At 34.8% G+C, this 11,646-nt stretch overlaps 1 protein-coding gene across 1 annotated transcript in view; it reads right to left on the bottom strand.

The window, feature by feature from the left end:
• Nucleotides 1-9,849, bottom strand: part of LOC133663080 (N-acetylglucosamine-1-phosphodiester alpha-N-acetylglucosaminidase-like) — a 24,150-nt gene extending 14,301 nt beyond the window's left edge. The window contains exons 1-2 of the mRNA XM_062067277.1: nucleotides 9,652-9,849; nucleotides 6,563-6,762 (exon numbers count right to left, since the gene is read on the bottom strand). Of these exons, the coding sequence (XP_061923261.1) occupies nucleotides 6,563-6,762; nucleotides 9,652-9,719 (268 nt within the window). The 5' untranslated portion in view covers nucleotides 9,720-9,849. The remainder of the gene's footprint in view (nucleotides 1-6,562; nucleotides 6,763-9,651) is intronic.
• Nucleotides 9,850-11,646: the final 1,797 nt, after the last annotated feature.

The following is an 11,646-nucleotide window of genomic DNA, read 5'->3' on the forward strand; positions in this document are numbered from 1 at the left end:
TTAAACAAATTGCAAAAGATTCACCAACACAGATGTCCAGAATACTGTGGAATTTTGCGATGAAAACAGAGCTTTTTGTATTGGATACAATGTGTCCGAATACTTCCGTTTCAACCATTGACGTCACGCGCATACGTCATCATACATAGACGTTTTCAACCGGAAGTTTCGCGGGAAATGTAAAATGTCACTTTATAAGTTAACCCGGCCGTATTGGCATGTGTTGCAATGTTAAGATTTCATCATTGATGTATAAACTATCAGACTGCGTGGTCGCTAGTAGTGGCTTTCAGTAGGCCTTTAAGTATCCAAATAATAGCCATAAATACCCAATAAATAGCCATAAAAAGGCAATTAATAATAATACATTTTAATAAATATGAAAAAAATTGCCATTTGACATCCATTACGTATCCAAATAACAGTCATGAATATCAAATGAATAGCCAATGAATAATAATTATATTGATATAAATATTTAAAAAATATCCAATAAATAACCATTTAACGTCATTAAATGAATGAATAGTCATTCATTACACAACCATAAAATGCCAATTATTAATAATCAAATTGACATAAATACTAAATAAATAACCATTTAACATCCATTAAATATCTAATAAATAAGGCGCATTTTTGTTGGGATTACCGTCCTCGAAGCTGTTTTATTTGGTACATGGTGTAATGATAAGTGTAGATGGCAGTCACACATTAGAGATACATGTAGACCGCAATATGACTCAAGTAAACAACACCAACATTTTATGATTGGCAACACTAAATGGGCCCTAGTGTGTGAATGTGAGTGTGAATGTTGTCTGTCTGTGTTGGCCCTGCGATGAGGTGGCGACTTGTCCAGGGTGTACCCCGCCTTCCGCCCGATTTCTTCTGTGGACTACAATATGTTGTATTACTTTAATTTGGTTTCAAGTTAAAAAAAACAATAACCACAACCTTTTTTTCAAGGCGTGGCGGTAATTAAAATGACCTGAGGGGGTAATTAAAATGACCTGAGGGGGTAATTAAAATGCCATGGCTGCACGCCACATGCAAATGAGTGAAGTGGAAAGCTCACATTTCTACACCTAAAGTGCTCAAGATGAAGCTGCAGCTGCACAGTAAGCAGCAGATTGTCACTTCGACACTGAAGCTGCTGTTTACTTGACTTTGTGGCACTGAAGCGTGTTGATGACCAGCTTGCTTTTCTCTCTGTTTACTTCTTGCTAGCTGAGCCAGCAAACAACAGTAAATGCCTGCTGGCTATTCACAAAAGTGTTTGTTTACATCTTCTTTTCCTAAAGTTTATGGATTGCGATGCCTTGAAGTTGATACATGGATACAGGAACCGCCTGTTTTGTCTGTGTCTATTTAAAAAATAAACCCATGACCAATGTTGCCTGTAATATTTCATGTGTGAGCAACATCACTGCGGCCATACCAGCAGCACACCTGTCTCAAACCTGACAGCATACCAATGTAAATGTTTTAATCAAATGACAGCAATCATTTCCATAAGATTATTTTTCATATTCCGGTAAGTGATTTGGCCCTCCTACAGTGAAAAAAACGAGACAAATCTTGTTTTTCATGAGCTATGTGGTAGTATTGTATGTTTGGGTGGTGGTCCTGCTTTGGAAGTCATTTCTACCCCTTCCAGAGATCACATTCAGTTCCCTAAAACAGTGGTCCCCAACGGTACCAATCGGTCCGCGGACCGATTGGTACCGGGCCGCACAAGAAATGTAAAAAAAATAATAATTTTTTTTTTTTTTTTTTTAAATGAAATCAACATAAAAAACACAATATATACATTATATATCAATATAGATCAATACAGTCTGCAGGGATACAGTCCGTAAGCACACATGATTGTATTTATGTAAAAAAAAAAAAAAAAAAAAAAAATTTTTTTTTTTTTTAATTAAATCAACATAAAAAACACAATATATACATTATAGATCAATACAGTCTGCAGGGATACAGTCCGTAAGCACACATGATTGTATTTATTTATGTAAAAAAAAAAAAAAAAAAAAAAAAAAAATTTATTTTTTTTTTAAAATACACCCCCCCCCCCCCCCACCGGTCCGTGGGACAAATTTTCAAGCGTTGACCGGTCCGCAGCTACAAAAAGGTTGGGGACCCCTGCCCTAAAACATTCACATGTTGCACAATGAGATGCAAGTAGAGATGTCCGATAATGGCTTTTTTACTGATATCCGATATTCCAATATTGTCCAACTCTTAATTACCGATACCGATATCAAGCGATACCGATATATACAGTTGTGGAATGAACACATTATTCTGCCTCATTTTGTTGTGATGCCCCGCTGGATGCATTAAACAATGTAACAAGGTTTACCAAAATAAATCAACTCAAGTTATGGAACAAAATGCCAACATGGCACTGCCATATTTATTATTGAAGTCACAAAGTGCATTATTTTTTTAAACACGCCTCAAAACAATAACAGTGCAATACTTTTTCATAACATGATCACTACCGCCTAGTTTCTCTTGTTATATTCTTATTTTACTGTTATATTTTTATTCTCATTGTTGCTTTTTTATTTTTATTCATATTGTAATATTTTTCTATTCTGTTTCCATTTATACCCCCATTATTTACTTTTTAAATTTGATCTCAATTCTGTACACTGCTGCTGGAATTTTCATTTTCCCGAGGGAACTCTCCTGAAGGAATCAATAAAGTACTATCTATCTATCTATCTATCTATCTATCTATCTATCTATCTATCTATCTATCTATCTATCTATCTATCTATCTATCTATCTATCTATCTATCTATCTATCTATCTATCCAAACATCAGCTTGCAATTAGGGACATGCTCCCCCTGAGAGACTATGAGGAGGTTGAGGTGGGCGGGGTTGGGATGGGTGGGGGTAGGGGGTAGCTTATATTGTAGCGTCCCGGAAAAGTTAGTACTGCAAGGGGTTCTGGGTATTTGTTCTGTTGTGTTACGGTGCGGATGTTCTCCCGAAATGTGTTTGTCATTCTTGTTTGGTGTGGCGCATATTTGTAACAGTGTTAAAGTTGTTTATGCGGCCACCCTCAGTGTGACCTGTATGGCTGTTGACCAAGTATGCCTTGCTTGCATTAATTCGTGATGAAAACAGCCGGTAGATATTATGTGACTCGGACGGCACGCATGTAAAGGAAATGCCTTTAAGGTTTATTGTCACTCTGTACCTCTCCCTACGTCCGTGTACACAGCGGCGTTTTAAAACGTCATACATTTTACTTTTAGAAATCGATACTGATAATTATGAAACCGGTACCGATAATTTCCGATATTACATTTTAAAGCATTTATCGGCCGATAATATCGGGCTGCCGATATTATCGGACATCCCTAGATGTAAGCATGGGATAAAGTGTACATTCCTGTAACTTTATGTCTGTAAAATATACATGTATCTTTTTATTGGCATTTCTGCAAACATTTCCTGATTAATATCAATGAGTTAAAGGCCTACTAAAAGCCACTACTAGCGACCACGCAGTCTGATAGTTTATATATCAATGATGAAATCTTAACATTGCAACACATGCCAATACGGCCGGGTTAACTTATAAAGTGACATTTTAAACTTCCCGGGAAATATCCGGCTGAAACATCGCGGTATGATGACGTATGCGCGTGACGAAGTCAGTATAACGGAAGTTATGGTACCCGTAGAATCCTATACAAAAAGCTCTGTTTTCATTTCATAATTTCACAGTATTCTGGACATCTTTTGCAATTTGTTTAATGAACAATGAAGGCTGCAAAAAAGACAGTTGTAGGTGGGATCGGTGTATTAGCAGCGGACTACAGCAACACAACCAGGAGGACTTTGTTGGAGCGCTAGCCGCGCTAGCCGCGCTAGCCGCGCTAGCCGCACTAGCCGCACTAGCCGCCAACCTCACCCTGACTTCCTACATCTCCAAGCCGCCAAACGCATCAGGTGAAGTCCTTCGTCCTTCTGCCGATCGCTGGAACGCAGGTGAGCACGGGTGTTGATGAGTAGATGAGGGCTGGCTGGCGTAGGTGGAGAGCTAATGTTTTTAGCATAGCTCTGTGAAGTCCCGTTGCTAAGTTAGCTTCAATGGCGTTGTTAGCACAGCATTGTTAACCTTCGCCAGCCTGGAAAGCATTAACCGTGTATTTACATGTCCACGGTTTAATAGTATTGTTGATTTTCTATCTATCCTTCCAGTCAGGGGTTTATTTCTTTGTTTCTATATGCAGTTAAAGCAAGATGCTATCACGTTAGCTCGTAGCTAAAGCATTTCGCCGATGTATTGTCGTGGAAATAAAAGGCACTGAATGTCCATTTTGCGTTCTGGACTCTCATTTTCAAGAGGATATAGTATCCCAGGTGGTTTAAAATACAAATCCGTGATCCACAATAGAAAAAGGAGAGAGTGTGGAATCCAATGAGCCAGCTTGTACCTAAGTTACGGTCAGAGCGAAAAAAGATACGTCCATCACTGCCTCTCAAGTCCTTCACTGTAACGTTCCTCATCTACGAATCTTTCATCCTCACTCAAATTAATGGGGTAATCGTCACTTTCTCGGTCCGAATCTCTCTCGCTCCATTGTAAACAACGGGGAATTGTGAGGAATACTAGCTCCTGTGACGTCACGCTACTTCCGCTACAGGCAAGGCTTTTTTTTTATCAGCGAGCAAAAGTTGCGAACTTTATCGTCGATTTTCTCTACTAAATCCTTTCAGCAAAAATATGGCAATATCGCGAAATGATCAAGTATGACACATAGAATGGATCTGCTATTCCTGTTTAAATTTAAAAAAATCATTTCAGTAGGCCTTTAACCTTCTTAATAAACGACAGTAGAATAAACACACATCTGATTAGGTGTTTGGAGTTGTCTGACTTTTTGTGTGTCCATAAAGGCATCAGTGGCGGAGTATGATGAGTGCGTGTGTTGGTGCAGGTGAGAGAAAGCTGCTGTTGATATGACAGACGACAAAGAGTTGGTTTTGGCCTGGTTTGTACGACAGAAAATGACCAGTTCTGCAAGATGGACGTTTTTTTTACTCATATTTTTTGTGCGATTACGGCCGACATTAAACAGTTAATAAAGTGATCGATGGAATTCCTGTCCTCCTTGAAGCGTCCTGACAGATGTTACAATAATTGTAACATCTGTCGTGGATGCGTGTTGTGGACTATCACTCACAGTTGCATTGCAAAATCATACCCAACACATTTTTATGTGTTCGTTTTGTTTCGAATTCAGATGGGATTTGATTTTGTGCGCGGCATAAATTTGCCGTGTGCAAAAACGTGTGAGCAATTGTGCAGACCTCAGAGGGAACGTTGCACATGACATTGTTCTGACGTGATACATTTGATTTTCTTTTCACCATGCAAAGCTACCAACTGCATCGAATCGTAACGCTTTAAAAAGTATTGTTAGTAGGGCTATGAATATTTGGGCACCTCACGATTACGATTTAGAAAATATCCAAAAGATAGCAATAAAAAGCCAATTATTAATAATTACATTGACATAAATAACAAATAAATAACCAATAAAAAAACCAAAATGCCAATTATTAATAATCCAATTGACATAAATACCAAATAAATAACCATTTAACATCCATTAAATATCCAATAAATAGTTATTACATAGCCAATGAATAACAATTAAACATCCATTAAGTGTCCAAATAATAACCATAAATATCCAATAAATAGTCATAAAAAGCCAATTAATAATACATTTTACGTAAATATGAAAAAAATTGCCAATCAATAACTATTTGACATCCATTAAGTATCCAAATAACAGCCATGAATATCCAATCAATAGCCAATTAATAATAATTATATTGATATAAATATTTAAAAAATACCCAATAAATAACCATTTAACAGTTATAAAATATCCAATAAATATGAATGGTCATTCATTAGACAGCCATAAAAGGCCAATTAATAATAATCAAATAGACACAAAATGTCAAATGAATAGCCAACAAATAAAATCTAAACAGCCATTAAATATCCAATAAATAGCCAGAATGATCCAGTAAATAGCCAGAATGATCCAGTAAATAGCCAGAATGATCCAGTAAATAGCCACAATGATCCAGTAAATAACCACAATGATCCAGTAAATAGCCATAATGACCCAGTAAATAGCCACAATGATCCAGTAAATAACCACAATGATCCAGTAAATAGCCACAATGATCCAGTAAATAGCCACAATGATCCAGTAAATAACCACAATGATCCAGTAAATAGCCACAATGATCCAGTAAATAGCCACAATGATCCAGTAAATAACCACAATGATCCAGTAAATAGCCACAATGATCCAGTAAATAGCCACAATGATCCAGTAAATAACCACAATGATCCAGTAAATAGCCACAATGATCCAGTAAATAGCCACAATGATCCAGTAAATAGCCACATTTTTGTACACTGCTGCTGGAATTTTAAATTTTCCTGAGGGAACTCTCCTGAAGGAATCAATAAAGTACTATCTATCTATCTATCTATGTGGTCTTACCGCTCACTACTCTGTTCTGCAGACGTGACACAAACACGTGGGACTCGGCCACGGGCAGCAAAGGGTCCTTGTTGGAGGTCCAGGTCTCATGCGTGGTGTTGCCGTGGACGACGGGCTGACAGTCTCTGACGTAGCGATGGGAGTGCTGAGGGCCGTGACCCTGCGAGTAGGCCGCCAGCACATCTGTCAGCCACCATTCTCTGAAATACACAACTATTATTGCTCCAAAACACATCTGTACAGGAATGTATTGATGGCATGTACATGTGTTAGGAGTATTCTATGTATACTTCAAAGACATAACAACAGCTGGAATGTGGAACGCTAGTTCAAATTGTTTAGAGCGCAGTCCATAGTAGATTTGACAGAAACTTCTACAGCAAAATGTCTTTAAAAAGTGCCTGTGCAGGTTATACCATTTTTTACAAAGTAAACACATCAGCTTTCACACTGCACCGTCAATATAGTCATCATTCTGCCCTCGCTATTAGCGTGTGCAGCGAGACAGATAGTTAACAGCATGAAGAAACAGAAGCTAAGTTTTGTTGATAATTGATTTTACTTCCTATTAATTAGTTTTCTTCCTCCTTTTCTATACGTCTTCCTTTATTTTGGTTTGTAAGTGCCACATTTTAAAAACAGACAGATCTTGTAAAGACAATTCCAGTGATATAAGTCTCATTTTCCTGTGATAAATATTAAATTATGGAATATTACAACCAGGGAAAATGCATTAATAGAAAAAGTCCTGATTTTAGGTGTGAACTTTTTTGTAAAACATGTCATAACCTACTTACCCGCTCCCAGTCAGTGGAATGCTCTCCCTGACCACCTGAGGATACCACAGACTGTGGATGCTTTTAAAAAAGGCTTAAATACCCTTATTTTTAAAAAAGCCTCTTTTTTTTTTTAGATATATGTGTGCTAGTTCTAGCTATTAGGCTGTTCTAGTTTTTATTTTACTATTTATTTTACTTGTTGGGGGCAGCTATTTGTGCTTCTAGCGTTGTTTTTTTTTTAAATGCACTGTAGCACTTTGAGGTTGTTTGTTCAATGTAAAGTGCTTTTACGAATAAAATCTATTATTATTATTATAATTATTAATAATAGTTAGCCCATTTAAAAAAGTTTGGTATGAAAGCTTGTATCAATAAAGAAAAAATAATTACAAAAATAAAAATAAAAAGTTAAAAAATGTTAAAAAGCTTGTAAAAACGCTTGCTAAGGAAAGAAACTGGGAAGAAAAAAAAGATTTGACAGTTATGGTGTATTTTTAATTGATTAAATTGGCAAAACTAGCGTTGAAACTGCCAAATTTTAAAAACAGACAGGTCTTGTAAAGACAATTCCAGTGATATGAGTATCATTTTCCTGTGATAAATATTAACTTATGGAATATTACAACTGGGGAAAATGCATTAATATACAAAGTCCTGATTTTAGGTCTGAGCTTTTTGTTAAAAATGTCATAACTTACTTAACAGTTAGCCCATGTTAAATAGTTTGGTGTCAAAGTCTGTATCAATAAAGAAAAAATGTAAAATAATAAATAAATAAAAAGTTAAAAAAATATTTTTAAAAGCTTGTAAAAACGCTTGCTAAAGAAAGAAACCCAAAAAAAGAGGTTTGACAGTTATGGTGTATTTTTAATTGATTAAATTAGCAAAACTAGCGTTAAGAGAACAGACACGTCTTGTAAAGACAATTCCAGTGATATAAGTATCATTTTCCTGTGATAAATATTGAGTTATGGAATATTAAAACTGGGGAAAACGCATTAATACAGAAAGTCCTGATTTTAGGTGTGAGCTTTTTGTTAAAAAGGTCATAACTTACTTAATAGTTAACCCATTTTCAAAAGGTTGGCATCATAGCTTGTACCAAGAAAAAAAAAAAAGTAAAAAAATAATTTAAAAAAAAGTAAAACAAATGTTTTTAAAAAGTTTGCTAAACAAAGAAACGGAAAAAAAAAGAGGTTTGACAGTTATGGTGTATTTGTAATTGATTAAATTAGCGAAACTAGCATTGAAAATGCCAAATTTTAAAAACAGACAGGTCTTGTAAAGACAATTCCAGTGATATAAGTATCATTTTCCTGTGATAAATATTGAGTTATGGAATATTACAACTGGGGAAAATGCATTCATACACAAGGTCCTGATTTTAGGTGTGAAATTTTTGTTAAAAATGTCATAACTTACTTAATAGTTAGCCCATTTTAAAAAGTTTGATATGAAAGCTTGTATCAATAAAGAAAAAATAATTTAAAAAAATAAAATAAAAAGTTAAAAAATGGGTTTAAAAAGCTTGTAAAACTGCTTGCTAAAGAAAGAACTCGAGAAAATTAGGTTTGACAGTTATGGTGTATTTTTAAGTGATTAAATTAGCGAAACTAGCGTTGAAAGTGACAAATTTTAAAAACAGACAGGTCTTGTAAAGACAATTCCAGTGATATAAGTATCATGTTCCTGTGATAAATATTAAGTTATGGAATATTCAAACTGGGGAAAACGCATTAATATACAAAGTCGTGATTTTAGGTGTGAACTTTTTGTTAAAAATGTCATAACCTACTTAATAGTTAGCCCATTTTAAATAGTTTGGTGTCGAAGGCTGTATCAATAAAGAAAAAAATAGTAAAAGAATAAATAAATAAAAAGCTCAAATTTTTTTTAAAAAAGTTTGCTAAACAAAGAAACAGAAAAAAAAGAGGTTTGACGGTTAGGGTGTATTTGAATGGATTAAATGGTGAAACTAGCGTTAAGAGAAGCATCAAATGTGAGTAAACATGTCTGATCACTCCAGTCACCAAACAAGCAACAGGGTCCAAAAATCAGTGTGCGAATCGATCAATTTAAAAGATATTTGTCAGACTTTTAAATACATTTTAATATAGAACATTTTACTCACTTTAGGTGTTTGGCGCAGGAGTTTTGATCGAATGTAAACTTTCCAAATGTCGTCAGATTTGTGGCGGGAGAGCTTGTTCAAAGCGGAAGTGAGTATATTGTGTATAAAGTCATAATATTTGAATATAAAACATGTATCTTCGAGCAACTTCTAATACTGTTAGCTCGGCGGAATTGTACCTGAGTTCTTCGGTCATGGACGGCCGAGCAGTGACAAACAACAGAAAGCACACAAATAAATCCTTCATCGAGCCTTCAGACGTTGAAGTTTCTTCACCAAACTGTCAAAACTTTCCTTACATTTAAGGCGCATGACTCTTAGTTTTACGACTCGTCATTTCCGGTTACCGACCGGAAATGGAGTACCAAAATGAAAGCCCCGAGAACATAATGAACGAGCAGACAACGCTGATAGAATAGTGGACCTTATCACACGATTAATAAATAAATACATTTAAATGATTCAATCTAATGCTACTCGTATGTACAACACACATGTCTGTACAAGGAAGCAGCATGAACAACTAACTTAGGGGACGGAAAAGAAATGTGAAAGAAAAAAACCAGACATACTGTTAAATAAAATGTTACACAGTGTCGCCACTGGGTGGCGGCATCAACCGGAATCATTCACCAGCAGAAGAAGAAGAAGCACTTGCTCCTTATTTACTGTCCAGTAATGGTGGTAGTGAGCCACACACAAAAAAGAAAAAACATTTCCTTAAAATAAAATTAATAATGAGGGATTTTTTTTGTAAAGCTTGTAAAACAAACAAAAAAGAGATTGTACAATTACAGTGTATTTTTAATTGATGAAATTGGCTCCAGCGACCCCAAACAGGACAAGCGGTAGCAAATGGATGGATGGATGGCGAAACTAGCATTGAAAGTGCCACGTTTTAAAAATATGACAATTCTAGCGATATAAGTATCATTTTCCTGTGATAAATATTAACTTATGGAATATTAAAACTGGGGAAAACGCACTAATACACAAAGTCCTGATTTTAGGTGTGGACTTTTTGTTAAAAATGTCATAACCTACTTAATAGTTAGCCCATTTTAAAAAGTTTGGTATCCAAGCTTGTATCAATAAAGAAAAAAATAATAAAATAAAATAAAATAAAAGTAAAAAAATGTTTTTAAAAAGCTTGTTAAATTAAAAAAAAAACAGAAAAAGAGGTTTGACAGCTACAGTGAAACTAGCGTTGAAAGAGACAAATTTTAAAGACAGACAGGTCTTGTAAAGACAATTCCAGTGATATAAGTATCATTTTCCTGTGATAAATATTAAGTAAGTTATGGAATATTACAACTGGGGGAAATGCATTAATACACAAAGTCCTGATTTTAGGTGTGGACTTTTTGTTAAAAAGGTCATAAATTACTTAATAGTTAGCCCATTTTAAAAAGTTTGGTATCAAAGCTTGTATCAATAAAGAAAAAAATAATTTAAAAAAATAAAAGTAAAAAAAAAAGTTTTTAAAAAGCTTGTAAAAACGCTTGTTAAAAAAACAAAACCACACAGAAAAAGAGGTTTGACAGTTACGGTGTATTTTTAATTGGTGAAACTAGCGTTGAAAGAGCCACATTTTAGAAACAGACAGGTCTTGTAAAGACAATTCCAGTGATATAAGTATCATTTTCCTGTGATAAATATTAAGTTATGGATTATTAAAACTGGGGAAAATGCATTAATACACAAAGTCCTGATTTTAGGTGTGAACTTTTTGTTAAAAAGGTCATAAATTACTTAATAGTTAGCCCATTTTAAAAAGTTTGGTATCAAAGCTTGTATCAATAAAGATAAAAATGATAAAATTAAAAGTAAAAAAAGGTTTTTATAAAGCGTGTAAAAACGCTTGCTAAACAAACAAAAAACAGAGAAAAAGATGTTTGACAGTTACGATGTATTTTTAATTGATTAAATTGGGGACAAGCGGTAGAAAATGGATGGATGGTGAAACTAGCGTTGAAAGTGCCACATTTTAAAAACAGAGAGGTCTTGTAAAGACAATTCCAGTGATATAAGTATCATTTTCCTGTGATAAATATTAAATTATGGAATATTACAACTGGGGAAAAGGCATTAATACACAAAGTCCTGATTTTAGGTGTGAACTACTTGTTAAAAAGGTCATAACTTACTTAATAGTTAGCCCATTTTAAAAAGTT

The sequence above is a fragment of the Entelurus aequoreus genome, linkage group LG13 (assembly GCF_033978785.1).
Source record: "Entelurus aequoreus isolate RoL-2023_Sb linkage group LG13, RoL_Eaeq_v1.1, whole genome shotgun sequence".
NCBI classification, from domain to species: Eukaryota; Metazoa; Chordata; class Actinopteri; order Syngnathiformes; family Syngnathidae; genus Entelurus; species Entelurus aequoreus.